At 41.9% G+C, this 17,345-nt stretch overlaps 5 protein-coding genes across 5 annotated transcripts; 2 read left to right on the plus strand and 3 right to left on the minus strand.

Moving 5' to 3' along the window:
* The first annotated feature begins 48 nt into the window (after positions 1–48).
* Positions 49–5,758, plus strand: LOC105265408 (probable multidrug resistance-associated protein lethal(2)03659). The gene is made up of 13 exons (XM_011302874.1): positions 49–491; positions 699–1,191; positions 1,276–1,407; positions 1,484–1,675; positions 1,731–2,039; positions 2,117–2,578; positions 2,685–2,990; positions 3,047–3,295; positions 3,375–3,888; positions 3,964–4,194; positions 4,280–4,516; positions 4,585–5,071; positions 5,142–5,758. Exons 1-13 carry the CDS (start codon positions 427–429, stop codon positions 5,671–5,673), a joined length of 4,209 nt encoding a protein of 1,402 aa, XP_011301176.1. The 5' UTR covers positions 49–426; the 3' UTR covers positions 5,674–5,758.
* On the minus strand, positions 5,743–8,436 carry LOC105265407 (transcription initiation factor TFIID subunit 6-like). The gene is made up of 6 exons (XM_011302873.1): positions 8,097–8,436; positions 7,679–7,997; positions 7,166–7,569; positions 6,883–7,086; positions 6,110–6,811; positions 5,743–6,018 (listed from the first exon to the last, which is right to left on the minus strand). Exons 1-6 carry the CDS (start codon positions 8,244–8,246, stop codon positions 5,917–5,919), a joined length of 1,881 nt encoding a protein of 626 aa, XP_011301175.1. The 5' UTR covers positions 8,247–8,436; the 3' UTR covers positions 5,743–5,916.
* Positions 8,437–8,494: 58 nt separating this feature from the next.
* On the plus strand, positions 8,495–10,707 carry LOC105265409 (iron/zinc purple acid phosphatase-like protein). The gene is made up of 6 exons (XM_011302875.1): positions 8,495–8,624; positions 8,758–8,895; positions 8,978–9,172; positions 9,289–9,796; positions 9,854–10,268; positions 10,346–10,707. The coding sequence occupies exons 2-6, from the start codon at positions 8,781–8,783 to the stop codon at positions 10,421–10,423; spliced, it is 1,311 nt and encodes a 436-aa protein (XP_011301177.1). The 5' UTR covers positions 8,495–8,624; positions 8,758–8,780; the 3' UTR covers positions 10,424–10,707.
* Positions 10,708–10,780: 73 nt separating this feature from the next.
* Positions 10,781–13,625, minus strand: Akt (Akt kinase). Its single transcript, XM_011302876.1, has 5 exons — positions 13,331–13,625; positions 12,937–13,035; positions 11,860–12,822; positions 11,533–11,769; positions 10,781–11,448 (listed from the first exon to the last, which is right to left on the minus strand). The coding sequence occupies exons 2-5, from the start codon at positions 12,995–12,997 to the stop codon at positions 11,105–11,107; spliced, it is 1,605 nt and encodes a 534-aa protein (XP_011301178.1). The 5' UTR covers positions 12,998–13,035; positions 13,331–13,625; the 3' UTR covers positions 10,781–11,104.
* A 214-nt stretch (positions 13,626–13,839) lies between these two features.
* LOC105265411 (esterase E4) lies at positions 13,840–16,499 on the minus strand. The gene is made up of 8 exons (XM_011302877.1): positions 16,129–16,499; positions 15,641–15,930; positions 15,385–15,584; positions 15,120–15,316; positions 14,894–15,059; positions 14,632–14,822; positions 14,247–14,524; positions 13,840–14,171 (listed from the first exon to the last, which is right to left on the minus strand). Exons 1-8 carry the CDS (start codon positions 16,315–16,317, stop codon positions 13,898–13,900), a joined length of 1,785 nt encoding a protein of 594 aa, XP_011301179.1. The 5' UTR covers positions 16,318–16,499; the 3' UTR covers positions 13,840–13,897.
* Positions 16,500–17,345: the final 846 nt, after the last annotated feature.

Raw genomic sequence — 17,345 nt, forward strand, 5'->3', positions numbered from 1 at the left:
TCTTATCGGGGACCTCGATTTTTTAATTAAACCGGTGACGGGTGATCATGCAGAATTTTTCGAGGACTTGGTGATCATTTGAAAAATAATTCTTGAAGAAGTGGGTTTCAGTCATGGGTTCCAATCAATTTACGTTTTTTTGTGATAAAGACCCCATGCATTTTTCTTTATTTCTAAAAATCGTTTAATCCATTGGAAATTCTACGAATTTTCGACTGTCCACCCCGAAGACATTAGATTTTCCAAATTTTTATTGTGAATTAAATCGAAAAGAGAACTCCAAAGTTGATAAAAAAAATAGTGAAGTTCTCGTAGACTTTTCGCGGAGAAAAATTCGTGTTTTTACCAGATTTTACTATTACATCATTTCTCCAGTCATTTCTCTCTGATATTCCGTGGAGATTTGTTTACCTGGAGTGAATTCCCATGACGACATCCCCGAAGAGAAGCCCCCTGGAGAGGGCGAACATCATCAGCAAGCTCTTCTTCTGGTTTGTACTAATTGTCACTCATAAAAAACCCCCGAGTTGAGAAAAAAAAATATTATTTAAATAACTGGCGGAACTATTAATGACTGATTGTCATTCTAGCCATCAAAGAGGCAAATCGAAGTCCTTGAATTGTTAAAACCGTCAAAACAATATTCAAAACATTTTCGAGTTACTGTTTATCGGATGAATTTGCAATACTTTACCCAGGTGGACTGTAGAAATTTTTCGAAAGGGTGCGAAAAAGGATCTCTCCATGGAGGACATCTATGATCCCATCGACGAAGACATCTCCGAGAGTTTGGCTAATCGGCTGGAGTCGGCGTGGCTGGTGGAGCTGAAAAAGCTCAAGCACATCGAGTACAAGGTCGACGACGATGGGAACAAGAGGACGACATCCCCGAGGCCGAGTCTTACGAGTGCAATATTTCGAGCATTCTGGCCGAATTTCGTCTGGAACAGTGCATTGCTTTTGATTCAAGGCGCCATCCTGAAGGCCATTCAGCCAGTTTTCCAGGGTTATGTCATTAAACATTTCGGCACCGGGGAAGACCTTCCAAATCGGGACGAAGCCCTCCTCTGGGCGACTGCATTAATCGTCACCACCATTATCGCAACGTTCATCCAGCATCACACCAATCTTGAGACACTGCGAATTGGAATGCAAGTCCGGGTGGCATGCTCCTCACTTCTCTACCGAAAAGTCAGTCGAGAGTATTTATTCGTTAATTGTTTCTTCATTTTTTATTAATATGTTGAATAATTTGATTTCAACATATTAATTTAGAGCCTGAAACTCAGTAAAGCATCGCTGGACAAGACAACAGCTGGCCAGGTCGTCAACATCCTCAGCAACGACGTCAGTCGTTTTGATCAGCTCCCCATGTACCTCCCTCATATCTTCGTCATGCCGATACAGGTTTTATTTTTTTCCTTTCAAACCCCTGAGCAAATTCATCCCCTAAATTTTTTATTTTTCTCGTTCTTCCTTCAAGATCGTTATCATCTGTGTAATAATGTGGACGAGGATTGGAATCTCGACTCTGGTAGGTCTGGCTTGTCTCCTGATAATGACGATTCCCCTGCAGGTGTTCATTTCGAAAATGGGGGGTCGATTGAGATCGAAAATAGCGAGACTGACTGACAGGCGAGTGCAACTGATGAACGAATTAATCGCAGGAATTCAAGTAAGGGAAATTTCATCATCTCCTGGAGGAATTATTTATGTTGATTTAACTCCAGGTGATAAAAACGTACGCCTGGGAAAAACCATTCAATAAAATCGTCTCCATAACGAGGAGAGCGGAGATCCAGAAGATAAAGGCGTCCTCGTACTTGCGAGCTCTTTACCTGGGGCTTATGGTTATCACGGAAAGAACAACACTCTTCTCCGCGGTTGTGTCTTTTGTCTTGCTGAAGAACACGATGACAGCTGAGGTGACTTTCCAGCTGGCCACTTATTTCAACGTGCTCCAGCTCGCCTGCACAGTCCTGTTCCCCCAGGCTCTGATCATGGGATATGAGGCTCTGATCTCCATCCGAAGGCTCGAGGTGAATTCAATTTTTCATTGAATAATTTTCAATCGAAACATTGAATTGTTCGAAATTTTCAATTTTTGTGTCACCAGAATTTTCTTCTGTTAGATGAGATCGATTATCCCTCGGGGAATGCAGAAATGGGGAAAAATGATGAGCACCTGGAGAAAATACTTCCCCCCAAGGGGCCAGTGGCCATCGATCTGCATCAGGTGTCGGCGAACTGGGTGACTGGACAATTGCCACCAACTCTGTGCAACGTCTCGATGAAGATAGAGGGTGGAAAGCTGTGCACTCTGGTGGGGCATGTAGGTTCGGGGAAGTCCTCTTTACTCAATCTCCTTTTGAACGAATTGCCTGTTGGAGCAGGTACAGTCTGTCTCTCCCAGTACAGTGGCTCCAACGGCCTCAAACCTGGGGATGTCCGTGGATTCTTCAAGGACAACCTGGATATGAAAATTTCTTTCGCCAGTCAGGATGCCTGGCTCTTTTCAGGCACCTTGAGGGAGAATATCCTCTTCGGACAGACGTATGACAGCATTAGGTATCAAGAAGTACGTGAATTTGTGGTTTGATATGGAAAATTATTGATTCCCGGAGGAAACATTGAGGGAATTTTCTAGGTGATTGAGTTTATTGAAAATTTTTTTGAAACACCAGGTGACAAGGGTCTGCTCTCTGTTGAGGGATTTCAAGCAGCTGCCCTACGGGGACATGACAGTGGTGGGAGAGCGGGGGATGTCTCTGTCTGGAGGGCAGAGGGCCAGGGTAAACCTGGCCAGGGCAATATATCGACAGGCTGACCTCTACCTCCTGGATGATCCCCTCAGTGCAGTTGACGCTCGAGTAGCTCGTCGTCTCTTCAAGGACTGCATCGCTGGCTTTCTGAAAGGAAAAACTCGCATCCTCGTGACACATCAACTTCATTTTCTTAAACAAGCTGATGTCATCGTCGTCCTGGAGAAGGTGAGGATTTATTTTCGGGATGGTTCGAACCCGACTGATTAAAAGATTTTGTCCAGGGCTCGGTGAAGTGCCAGGGGGCCTTCGACGACCTCTCCAGTGCCAGCAAAGACTTCAAGCAGATGCTGAATCAACTTCAGAAGGACGAGGAACAGGTGAAGACAGGGGAATCGGAGGAATCTGGAGATCACCCTGAGGATTTCGATGCTGGAAAATTGGGGATTCGCCAGAGGAGCGTCAGACATGGGAGACCCTCGCAGTTAAGCTCGGGGAGATCCTCACTAAGATCTGTCGAGAGTTATAGTTTCGTGAGTTGAATTAAAAAATTCTGCCTCTCTCCAGTCAAAATCCTTTGGATTTAGACTTTCAATTTTTTTTTTCATGCAGGCGTATGATGACGAAAACACCCCTGCGGCTGATGGAGCCAAAAAAAACGCAGAGGGCATGTCGACAGGGCATTTATCCACGAAAGTGTACACGAGATATTTTCGGGCAGGCAGTGCAATCCTCACGCTGACAGTTCTCATCCTGATTTTCCTCTTGGGACAGGTTGCCACCACTGGTGCAGACCTCTGGATTGCCTACTGGACGAATGTCGAGGTAATCAGAGCAGCCTTCCATGAGTCTGGTGGGGATTACAGGGCCATGAGACCGGATTATCTGAGATTCTTCAACACCTCCGTGTGGAGCTACTTTTCTCTCCTCGACGACGATGGACTTCTGGCCACAGAGTACGCCATTTACATCTACACATTTTTTATAGTGTGTTGCATTATTCTCGTCATGTATCGGAGTATTATCTTTATGACGGCCTGCATGAAGAGCAGCAGGGAGCTGCATGGATTTATGTTCGGCAATGTCCTTGGAGCATCGATGCTGTTTTTCAATACCAATCCCTCTGGTAAGAGCAGATTAAATTGATTTTTTTAATTAATCCTTAACGAATTCATTAAGAATTGACAAAAAAACCTTCCAGGACGAATTTTGAACAGATTCTCAAAGGATATCGGAGCCATTGACGAGCTCCTCCCCAGAGCAGTGCTGGAGTCTATCCAAATATTTCTCATAATGATCAGCATCATATTAATGGTTATATCTGTTAATTATTGGATGGTAATTCCAACAATTGTCGTGATGATTCTGTTTTACTTTATCCGGGGATTTTTCCTGGGGTCAGCGCAGGATATTAAACGATTGGAGGGCATCGGTGAGTGTACATCGTGTTTACACGACCGTAAAGAATGAATATATAATCAAATTATATTTAAACGATAAAATTGGACTTTTGTCAGCCAAGAGTCCAGTGTTCTCCCACGTTGCAACAACGATGAATGGACTGACAACGATTAGAAGTCGTGGGGTTGACGTCCAGGTGATGCTGAGACAAGAATTCGATAAGCACCAGGATCTGCACACGGGCTCGTGGTATTTGATATTAGCAACAAATTCAGCATTTGGTCTCATTCTCGATTTAATATCTTGTTTGTTCATCGCCTGCGTGTGTTATTCCCTCATTCTCATGGATGACGGTAAATCTTGTTGAAATTTATAATGAATGAATTTTTACCAAATGGTAATAATGAATAAATGATCTCAGGAAATACTATGGGAGGATCGGTTGGTCTGGCGATCTCTCAATCCCTGATCCTCACAGGAATGCTGCAGTACGGTGTGAGACAGAGTACAGAGGTCCAGTCTCAGATGACAGCAGTGGAACGAGTCCTGGAGTACAGCGATCTTCCCCAGGAGGGATCCGATGATCCAACAGGTCCTCCTCCACCGAACTGGCCTTCAGCTGGTAGAATTCACTTCAGGAATGTCTTCATGAGTTATATGAAAGACGAACCGGCTGTCCTGAAGAATCTAAACTTAATAATCGAGCCTGGCTGGAAAGTGGGAGTCGTGGGTCGCACTGGAGCTGGCAAATCCTCACTGATTCAGGCCCTCTTCCGTCTGACAGGGGAGGGTCTTCAGGGAGAAATTCTCATCGACGGGAAAGACACCAAATCCATCAGTCTCTCTCACCTTCGCTCCAGTATTTCCATCATCCCCCAGGAGCCAGTCCTTTTTTCAGAGAGTCTCAGGTTTTTTCCCTGCCTCTGTTAATTCTCCAGATATTTATAATTCCTTTAGATAATTTTAATTTTAATTCAGGTACAATCTGGATCCATTCGAGAAATACCCAGACGACTCCCTGTGGAGGGTTCTGAACGAGGTGGAGTTGACAGGAGTGACCCTAGACCAAATGGTTACCGAGGGTGGAACGAACTTCAGCGTTGGCCAGAGGCAACTCATCTGCCTCGCGAGAGCTATTCTAAGGAATACGAAAATTCTCGTCCTAGATGAGGCAACAGCCAACATCGACACTTACACTGACGAATTAATTCAGCACACGATCAGAACAAAATTTTCCGACTGCACAGTAATCACGATAGCCCATCGCCTGAACACAATAATCGACAGTGATCGAGTGGTCGTGATGGAGGGAGGTCGAATGATGGAGTATGCCAGTCCCTATCAGCTGCTCACCCAGAGTCCCCCAAGTCAATTTTCTAAAATGGTCGACGAAACTGGCAGCGCGATGGCGAATAAACTCCTGGAGATGGCCTCTGCCTGCTACCATCAACAAGCATTTCACCAGAGAAATCGACGTCGCAGTGACATATCACAGAGTATTGACTTGTAACCAGAAACATCCAATTAATTTAACTACTTCAATAATTACGAATTTGAAACATTAATTGATAAAAATTAATGATCCTTAGGTATTATGTCTTATTATTGAATTATAATAAATGATAAATAATTATCAAGGTGAAAATAACCCATTTATATTCCACTCAATTGGATGAGATAATACAATTGCCTGAGATTTGGGTTCCCTCTTTGTATAAATGCCACTTCCTCAATGAATTTGTTAAATCGTGATTCATTCGTACTGTATAAATGGGTGATCATCGTCTGGGCTTAATGATCTTTCTGAACTCTGCTGCATGACAAAAAGACTTTGAGTTTTGCTTATCGTTGTCACCTGAAATTAAAATAATTCAGGAGTAAATTGAGCATTTTATTTTACAATTAAATAATATCAATGATTTCTCAATAATAAAAGATGTTTTTACTTGAGACATTGTTGTACTACTCGTATGACTGCTATTGGGCATGCAGACAACGACCAATTTTTGTGCAGCAGTCTGCAGGGATTTCTGTTGAATATTCGCCTGTGCAACTTTGACCTGAGGACTTGGAAGTCCCTGAGACTGAGACGTCACCGGTGGCTGCTGTTGAGCTCCAGTAGGAGTCTGAGATCTAGGATGTACAAAAACCAATTTGTGACCGGTGCCAGGAGCATTTACCCCAGGATTTCTCGCTGTATTGACAACAATCGTGCGCTGTTGGCTCGGCTGTGTGGGCTGACTAACAGAAATATTTTCATTTTGAACGAGAGTTTTGGCCGATGGAGATTGACTGGCTGGTAATCCAGCGCTCGTCGAGGGTGACTGGGCAACAGCAACGGGTTGAGTTCTCGCTTTGGCAACAGCAGCGCAGAGTGGAGGCCCCAGATACCCATAATCCTGTTTATAATCATCGATAAAATCTGGAGCTAATCTGATTGTCTTCAGTACAGGTGCCACTGACTTTACGAGGCCAGATTTAATATGGCCAGCTGCATTTTTATCGATATTCGAGAGAGCTGCACTGTCTGCATATCCCTCGACACGTTCGGATATTATTTTTATTTTAGGTATCACGAGGGCTTTTATCACCTCAGGTCCCAGCTCGCAGAGGCCACTGATTGCACCGTACAGGGAAGCCAGAGGAGTCTAAAATTCAGGATCAAATCCAAAAATTATCAGCAATATTAACGGTAAATAATAATAACTAAATAGCGCACTTGACTGTTCTTCGTTAATGCTTGACTGAACATTCTCGTAATCCGTGTCTGGACGTTATTGGTGGATGTGTTGAAGTTCCTGCAGATCTGACCCATCAACCGCGATGCAAAGTCTCGTAGGGCCCAGTGATTATCCATCTCAGGTCGCATACAGAGTTGACGAGATACTATGCAGGTGGCAACTGATGGAATGAGCTCATGAAGCTGAAAAATTCAACCAATTCGTCAGTTCCATACAAATGAACAAATAAAATTTATTTCAATTAATCATAATCAATCGTACATATTTTTCCAAGTAAAGACTGGGATTATCGAGTAGAGCTTTCACCATCCTCATGAGATAAATCAGCAAAGCGAGATTATTCTGCACTACATTGACTCTCACACCCTCAGCTATGAAAGTACACATTCTGGCGAGCATCTCGTGGAGGCCAGGGTCCGCAGAGAGGGACTGGAGGGCCTCAGCCCTGCGGGCCTCGTCAGAGCCCACACAGGCCTCTGTGATCTCCTTGTAATACAATTGCTGTTCAACACTCAACTCGTGGGTGGCCAATTGTTTCACGTGCACCGTCTCGACATTCCGGAGTTTCTGACCCTTGCCACCACCTCCTGGCTTACCAACACTCATATTTGCCGATTTGTTGGCGAGTTTTGTCGTTGGGTCCACACTCTCCAGCTTCTGTACGTCTAGAAAAAAAAAATGAAAATTAAAAAAAATGAAAATTAAAAAAAAATTAAATTAAAAAAATCGTAGAGAAAAAAGGGGAGAGTTGAAGTATTTATTTTATATATTCACCTTTCGACACTGGAGGTGGATTTTCAGGTATCGTGGGTTGGACTCCATCGATGCACAACCAGTGAGCCCTCAGGGTGATCTCCAAGGGTAATTTCGGCCAGGTTGTCCCACCAGCCATTGAGATCATCTCATTGAGATCGATTTCCTTCTCCTCCACGAAATGCAACTCTCGACCTCCTCCTGAGGCGAATCTGAAGGGTATGTGGTCCCTGGCAAAAAATCCGTAGGTTGGCTCGATATTCTTGATCTTGAGGGCATGATCAATATCATGACTGGTAAGTCTTTGACGTTTTCCGTGCCTCATAAATTTTGCAGCATCCTAAACAACACGTCACACCTCAATTTTCCGTCTCAAAAATATGAATTTCACCTCAATTATCTCGAAAAGACGAATAACGAGTGAATAATCATCGAATACCTGAATAATCTCCTTCAAACGATAGCTGGCATCCTCAGCAAGATCCTTGGCAGCTTCATCCGGTAAATTTCCAACTCCAATGCTCTCAGCGATGACTTTCATGGACTCCTGGGACAGGGTAGTCCCATATACCGACTCGTTTTCACTCATTTTACGTTTTTCACTGGTCTCCCCTTAATATCCGTTAATTCCCCAGTGAGAAATAATTACCGAGTGAAAATCACGCGGTAAATAATTGGATCAACAACAATTCCACCCGACATTAACCTCACACCATTTCGAAGCAATAAATGCAATAAACATAAATAAAAATCATGTGCTGCCAGTGGATGATTTGAAAACTACTGAGCTGCGCATGTCCGTTAGCGGGAGCTTCAACTCCTAGTGTCAAATGTGTCAAACGTCTTGTGCGTCGAGTCATCCTTGACGTTTCTTTGACACCCACAATAATTTGTTATGTAAATACTCTAGATTAAAAAAACCGCGAAATTCATGTGCTCCGTGGAGTGATATGTGATATTAATTAAGGTGAGGCGCAATTGGATTTAATTTCTGCATACGAATTCACCGGAATTCATGAAATTCATTGTGTATTCGTATGATGCACTCGTCATGAAAAAATGATCTGTTATCAGAATAAATGAATCACTCTCTGTTCCAGGAATTTAATCTCTGTGTCCTTCAATGATTATAATTACGTCTAAAATGCTGTTGGTGCTTATTTTTTTGTTGAGTCTGAGCTCGGCTTGGGGGTCGGTCGTTAAATATCAACCTGAGGCTGTGCATTTGTCGTTTGGAGGTAATATTTCAATGAATTAATAAAATTTTAATTGACAAGCAGTTCTTGCGAGCACGAGTGGATTCGGATGTTTTTTTTTCAGAGAATATTCGTGATATTGTGGTGACCTGGAGCACGAGGGATGACACTAAAGAATCGATTGTCGAATATGGGATCGGCGGCTTTGCTTTGACTGCCAGAGGGAACTCGACATTGTTCATTGATGGAGGGAAGCAAAAGCGACGACAATATATCCACAGAGTTTATTTGAGAGATCTCACACAAGGGCATAAATACGGTGAGAATGTCCCTCCCGAAATTGATATTTTTTTATTTTACAACCTCGTAGGATTTTTGATGGATAAAAAAAAGGGAATTCCATTTTACATTTAAAAGAATTAAATTTACGTTTAGTGTACCATTGCGGCAGTAAACTCGGTTGGTCGAACGTCTTCTACGTGACACCCCCATCGAATTCCCCGACATGGACCCCCCAGATCGTGATATTTGGGGACATGGGGAACGAGAACGCCCAGAGTCTCTCGAGACTCCAGGAGGAGACGCAGCGGGGCCTCTACGACGCAGCAATTCACGTGGGGGATTTTGCCTACGACATGGACACCGATGACTCCAGAGTTGGAGATCAATTTATGAAGCAGATCGAGGGAATTGCTGCCTACTTGCCATACATGACCGTTCCAGGGAACCACGAGGAGAAATATAATTTCAGTAATTACAGGGCGAGATTCTCGATGCCTGGAAATTCCGAGGGGCTGTGGTACAGCTTCGACATGGGTCCTGTGCACTTCATTGCCATTGAAACCGAGGCTTATTATTTCATGAATTATGGAATTAAACAGCTGGTGAAGCAATTCGAGTGGCTCAGAGAGGATCTGACGAAAGCCAACGAACCTGCTGCAAGGTAAATTAAAATAATTGATTAACAGTATAAATGAATAATACCGAAAAATTTTAAAAGAGCTGAGAGGCCCTGGATCGTGACATTCGGCCATCGTCCGATGTACTGCAGCAATAAAAATGCCGACGATTGCACAAATCACGAGTCCCTCGTGAGGGTAGGTCTCCCCTTCCTGAATTGGTTCGGCCTGGAAGAGCTCTTCTACGAGCATCGGGTGGACCTGGAGCTGTGGGCACACGAGCACAGCTACGAGAGGCTCTTCCCCATGTACAATTTCAAGGTGATGAATGGGAGCTATGAGAAACCCTACAAGAATTACAGAGCCCCTGTGCACATCGTCACAGGTTCTGCAGGTTGCAAAGAGGGCAGGGAGAAATTTATACCGGAGCAGCCATACTGGTCTGCCTTCCGGAGTTCTGACTACGGATACACCAGGATGAAAGTCTTCAACAAGACACATTTGTACTTGGAGCAGGTACCCACTCTGGCCACTAGAAAAAATTTTTCCTCCTTTCAAAAAGCTTTTGGAATGATTTTAAAATGCGTTTTCAGGTGTCCGACGATAAAGCTGGGGCTGTGCTAGATGAGGTTTGGCTGATCAAGGACACCCCTGTCCCTCAGTATCCTTGAAACTTAACCCCGGATGATAAAAGGATTTTAAGGGTAATAGGTGGATTAAATTAATAGGTAAATCTTCGAAGAATATTTCTGAATTCAGGAGAGATACCGAAATTTTTGTGGATAATTTTTTGCAGCTCTGAATATTGCAAAAGATATCTTGAAAAAAATTTTGATGACTCTCCATTCCTTCGCTACAGATTTTCGAACAATTAACATATCCATGAACAAATAAAACATGAAATTAAGAATATTATTTTAAATGTGAGACAAGGAAAATAAATCAATGACAAGTATCTACCGTGTAATTACTTTAATTGTTAAAATATAAATATATTTATAATATAATTATCGTAGTGTATAATATATTCAATTTTCTATGGTTATAATCCAGCCCATCCTCTCGAATTTCACTCGACACATGGATAATTGATACCACAAAATAGGAAAACAAAAAATGCACGAGAGTGGCTGTCGATCCAGCCCCTCGCAAAATTCATTATTTTACAATTATAATTCGCTTAAATTTCGAATTGATTCATCCCAACCAAGATACAATAATTACGGACATACAACAACATAATCACCTCGATAACCGAATAGATTTTAAATAACCATAAAACATGCAAACGATAGCGACACTCGTGAGTTCGTTATCTCATTCTCTCTGATCCTGAAACAATCCTGACAATGTCAGTGTATAATCGACACTGAAATGGAAGATGTAGCAGCCGAATGACTCTCTTGATAAGAAAATTGGGGGAAATGTTCTTGCTCTTCGGCAATCGAATTCAAACCACCAGCACTACCTAAGCATCCTTGATCGGGGGGAGTAAGTTCAACACTTTCACCTGTAAATTCACTGTCGAAATATCGAGTATCAGTTTCAGAGGTGACTTGAGGCTTGAAGGGTGGAGCTATCTTCTTCTGGACTAGATCTGACCAGTCGATTGAGGAGAAAAATGCATGACACATTATGTCCTTGGCGTCGTTCGGTCCACCACCTAATCTCCTGCTTGGATCCTTGATCAATAGTCCTGAAATTGATCCAATATATATGATATATGATATATTGTCAGAAAATAATAAAACTGATCGAGGCAATCGATAATGCTACTGACCACCCAGCAGATCCTTCGCCTCATGTGAGATAGTCCTTGGGAATTTCACCTCCTCCAGGAGAATAAGTGTGAATAATTTTTCGTGATCACGATTGTAAAATGGAAGACGTCCGCACATCATCTCGTACATAACAACACCGACACCCCACCAGTCAACAGCTCGTCCATAATCGTTATCCTCGAGCACTTCCGGTGCGAGATACTCCGGTGTCCCACAGAATGTTTTCGTTGTTCTTCCTATTACAACAAACAAATTCCGGATTATCTTATTACAATAATTCTTGTAATTCTAATTGAGAAATTGAAATAAATGGAGATTTATCTCACCATAGGTGATGTCCTCCTTGCACAGTCCAAAGTCAGCAATTTTAATGTGCCCATCTTTATCGAGGAGCAAATTCTCCAGCTTGAGATCACGATAAATAATTCCCTGGGAGTGAAGATACCCAAGAGCCGATATAATTTCAGCCCCATAGAATCTCGTTCTGTCCTCACCGAATACTCGTGATCGACTCAAATGGAAAAACAACTCTCCACCGTTGACATATTCCATGACAAAACACAATCGATCTGCCGTTTGAAAACTATATTTGAGAGATATTAAAAAAGGATGACTGGTTGTACGTAGCACTCGATTTTCCGTCAATGTGTGGGCAACCTCGTCTTTCCTGATGATCACCTCCTTCCTCAGTATTTTGATGGCGTACAAATGACCTGTAGCTTTTTCACGGCATAAAATGACTTTTCCAAAAGTGCCTTTACCCAGGACTTTCAAAAATTCAAAATTCTCTAGAGTGACTTTTTTCTTTCCACTGGATTTACTACTCGATGTACCTTGGACACTGAATTTCGCTGACAGCTCGTCAATACTCCCATCGCCATCAGGTGAAATAATACCAAGAGAACTGCCTGAGTCTGATCTCCCAGTCGTTTCCATTTCCACATCTTCCGATGAGGATGATATCTGCATCGAGGGCTGCTGAAGATGTTGCTCTTCGGTAGCTAATCTGTCAGCTACATATCTGATGGCAGCTACCCAGTCCTCTCTCTCCTTCTCAGTCTCCACGTGAAAAGTCCTCTCGATCACTGTAGTCCACTGCAAACCCCGGATAACAAAAGTAAACGGTTTTGGCCGATCGACAGACATTATCTGACACCCCCGGACAGTAAAATTATTAAGGGGTTGTGCTGTAGCTGCCATTTGTTGATCTGGTTTAGATTTGAATCCCACAAGAGTGCCATCGTCCCTCAGCACAAAATACCTCGATCTCCAGTTCTTAATGTGTTCCCCTGACAAAAAAAAATACAGAGTTCCCCTGAATTTCTACATCAACAGCCTCACCAGAGAGCCGAATTATTTATTCATAAATATTAATCAAATAAATTCGACTGTCAACTAATTACCTCTCTTCTGCAGCCATCCTTCCTTCACGACTTGTTGACTACCAGACGCCACGACGCTCATCGTTGCGTCTCCACTTCAATACACCTCAATGCGTCTCCCTGGCAAAATAAAAAGCAAAAATTCTCATAACATCCTCTCACAACGGACTCGTTAATTTTCCAATCAATTCGCCCCCATCAGCAACAAATTGCGCATGAAAAGTGACAGTTGTGCGTACATTGGCCCCCACGTCGAGAAGACATATTTCAATGGTAAAAAAAAATAACTGAATATTCATTAGGACCGGAATGAAGAGCGGCGGGTGAGGAGGGGGCAGGATGTTGTTGAAAATAGTGACGTGAGGAAAAATAGACAGAGAGCTGACTACGTAGGAGTATGATTTTATGATCCTACCAAACACTTCAGCGACTAAACTGGACGACTCCCTCACGACTTCACACATCCATCAAAACAAATTTAACACATTTAACAAATATCCGTGTGTGTGGTTATCATCGTAGTTGTGACTTGGGGATGACTCTCCGGCGTTTTTGAATCACTGGGAATTTTTGTGACAGATTAATCACTTTTTCCGAATTTTATTTTCACGTCTCGGTGGGGATTAGCACTTTGGACGAGTGCGTATATTAAAATTAATGCGTTGTATTATTCGGTATTGCTCCAAAGGTGCAGACTATGCCAAATGGAGGGAGAGGGGAGTGCCTGCGAGGAAATTCTCTTCGGGGTTGGAGTCAATTTCGACAAACTTCACACCATTTTCATCCGAGAAACCGTAGAAATCGACCGATCGTCGATACTCGAGGATTTTGTTCAGAGCAGAGGGATTTCCGCATCAGAGATGTCAGTCATAACGGCGGGAAATCCCCAGGAATTTAAAAGGGATGGACTGAGAAAATGGATAATAAATGAAAATCAACGATCATTGTGGTGAATTATTTATTTTATTTTCACTTAGCTACATTAATTAATCATGTAATACATGAAAGTAAGTGCAATTAATAATAGATATAGAGCATTTGATAATTTATGGTCGTACTGTGGGCGAAGGCCACTCTTGGCATATAAAAAACCAGCACGACAGGGTAGACTGGACCATATGTTGGTCATATTTTTAAAAAAATATTGTGACATCCTAGAACTCGTGGGACTCTCTATCATAAATGTCTCGATGGCATCAGATTGTACCGGGGCCCATTCAACGAATGACTCAGGCGCATTCTCAAGGTAAGGTTTTCTGAAAATAAAAATCCATGCCTACCTGAAATCCCGGGACATTTGAAATTGTGATGATTTTTGTTTTCAGGCTCACCCGGATATGACAAAATTTGTCCACAACGTTGTCATTACATCAACCATTTCAAAATCTCGTTCACTTCTGACGAATTCAGGTAACCCCTCATCGTGGGGAAAGAGATACAGAACTTCATCGCCATGGGAAGCTCCATGTGGTCTCTTCGGATCGGACGGGCTGAATGATACATTTCCGGCGTACTCAAAATGATAAAAGTAAACTGAACTTTTAGCTATTTTTTGATACAATTTCGCTGCCATGGCACTCGCCAATTTAATTTGACCATCGGACATCATCTACGATAAATATATAATTCTAAAGATGATCCAGAAATTTTTTTCATTTTTCACTTGGCATCGTAAACTCTCTCCATGCAGGATTGATGCATCAAAAAATTACGTACATCAATAAAAGATCTCCTATTGGATTCATCGATTATCTTATTTTTCAGGTAATAATGACGGAGCTTCTGACAGATTGTCTTCAGATCATCCTTCGGACAGGCGGGATCCAACTGGAGCAGTATCGGCGCAAGATCGAAAAAATTGTCGTTGAAACGTTTAAGCTCTCTCTGATCAGGTGATAAATACAGCCCTGAAGTTCATAATGATTCAATTCATCGACTCTAAAATTGAATATCCATTAATTATCCATTCTGTACAAACCGATTGTGAAGATAGATCCTTCCTGAGCATTCACACCAAGCAACCAGGGAACATCGGAGAACTCCCCATGCTTCATTAATTCCTCTGCTGTATCTATCAAAAAAGCCCCAGACTTGTTGGATTCTAGGACTGGACGGAATTTAAGGAATGGAAATCCATTGATAACCTACCAAAAAGAGACCATCAAGAATTGAACTCAGTGGAATAATACGATGACAATAATTACCGGCCATCCGGCAGTCTGTCCATTAATTACACTGGCATTTATTTTGCTCAGACAATCCCTGATTTTCTGGGATGTAGTGACAGGACAGCCGAGTTCCTTAGCAAGACGATGAGTCTTATTCCTCGAAAGATTTGGTGGATTGTATGCCCAATTATTGACAGCTGATCCACTCTCGGCGATTGCCTGATGGAAGAGTCCTTCGAATTTCAAATAATAAATCCATAAAGTCATCAACAATAAATAAAGATTCTGATGGATTAAATACCTCTAGCAAGTCGACTCAACATGAGATAATGCACACTCGTCCCTCCAGCACTGTCACCAGCAATTGTCACTCTCCCAGGATCACCACCAAAGGCTGCAATATTCTCTTGAACCCAGTGAAGTGCCAGCACTTGATCCTTGAAAGCGAAATTTCCTGGGATGACATCATCTCCAGTACTGAGAAGTCCCAGAGGTCCCAGTCTGCAAATTAATTTAATTAATTAGCATGTGAATCAACTTAATGGCTCGAATATTACCGGTAGTTCAGAGTCACAAGAATGATTTCGTAATCGAGAAGGTACTGAGGGCCGTAGAGTTTTGACGAACCACTTCCAACGAACCAGCCTCCACCGTGGATCCACACCAGGACAGGATAAATATTTTTTTTCGAAACACCAGGCAATTCTGGGGTGAAGACATTCAAATAGAGACAATCCTCTGAACCAATCATTCTGGCTGCGATGTGCATGTATTCCTGCTGGGGACAGATGTTTCCGTCATCCTGAGCTGAACGAATTCCTTTCCAGGAGGCCGCTGGCTGTGGTGGCTGCAATCAAATAAATTCCAGAGAAAATTATATCGAATCGAGGAAGAAATCAATCGATTCAGTAGCTAAATTAATGAAAGCTGAGTTAATAAAAGATGAGAGGTACAAAAAAGTATTTGAGAAAGTATAATTATTTATCTTAAATTCTCTAGAAATCGGGAAAATCAGAATTCAAAATTTTTTTATTATATTTTTTACCTCAAATCTTAACTCTCCTACTGGTGGACGAGCGTATGGAATTCCCCGGAATGCGAAGATGTCTCTTCCTTTTCTTGATCTCATAATTGATCCTTCCAGTCTTCCATTCCTGATTTTCACTCGTGGTCCAGCTAGTATTAAACATGTCCACAGTAAAAGAAGAGAAATAGAAACCAAGAGTCTCTTCATATTTAATTCTATTCTCCACACAGAAATTAAAATAACCGAGTTCCCACTTTAGTCGAAGAATTGCTATTGAATTGAATAACAATTGAACGTTCCTAGAATTCAAGAATTTATTTCTGTAGTCAATTTTTCTTTGACTGTGTGGACAATTCCTGAAGTCGACTAAATTCCGTCATTTCTTTTTCCACTAATTAATATATATGACCGGCGAGGGTATGACATGGCGATAAGATAGGAGCAATGTTTCACGATATTAATGTTCAAATCTGATATTTCTCGATTTTCGATACCGATTTATAGAAGAAAATTTGAATTTTGGTCTGCGGATATTTTAGATCGATCAAAAATCTCGACGGGAGGATTTTTTTTTATTAAAAAATCTGTGATGTGCTTTGAAAGATCTTCAAAAAAAACCGGGACTCATTTTTAATTAGAATATAATTATGATAAAATAATTTCTAGTGCAAATGACGTTGAGGAAAAATCATCATATTTTATGATATACTAATTATTCATGTAATTATCATGAAGTCATCCCATTTCTCGTCGATTTTGTAATTTCTCGTTTTTTTTGTTGCTGAGGGTTTTATCATAATTATAATTATCATTATAATATTCCTGACACTAATAAATATAAAAATTGGAGATTTAGATAAATTTTGGAGAGTTCTGGGGGTTGAGTGACCCCAGCGGCACCGTAGTACTGCACCCCAAGAGAGGGAGGGTGCCACACCCCATGCGGGGGTGTTCAAGTCAACGGGGTGAATTTTATTTTCTGCGGAGTGAATGCTTTTTGTTTTTTATTTGCTTAACTGAAATTTAGCCGACTGTAAAACGAGCGGAAGGGGGAAGCCACATCTTGTGAAATTTTAAATGAAAAAAAATATTCAATGCATTGAAGATATACCACTAATGAAATTATATTTTTAAAGGAGCGCGTTGTCCTAGCGGTAACGTGCTCGACTGGCACGCCAGCGGCCCGGGTTCAATCCCGGCTTAATTCATTTTTTTTTTTTCAAAATAATTCCAAT

The sequence above is a fragment of the Fopius arisanus genome, unplaced genomic scaffold, assembly GCF_000806365.1.
Source record: "Fopius arisanus strain USDA-PBARC FA_bdor unplaced genomic scaffold, ASM80636v1 scaffold00029, whole genome shotgun sequence".
Classification (NCBI taxonomy): domain Eukaryota; kingdom Metazoa; phylum Arthropoda; class Insecta; order Hymenoptera; family Braconidae; genus Fopius; species Fopius arisanus.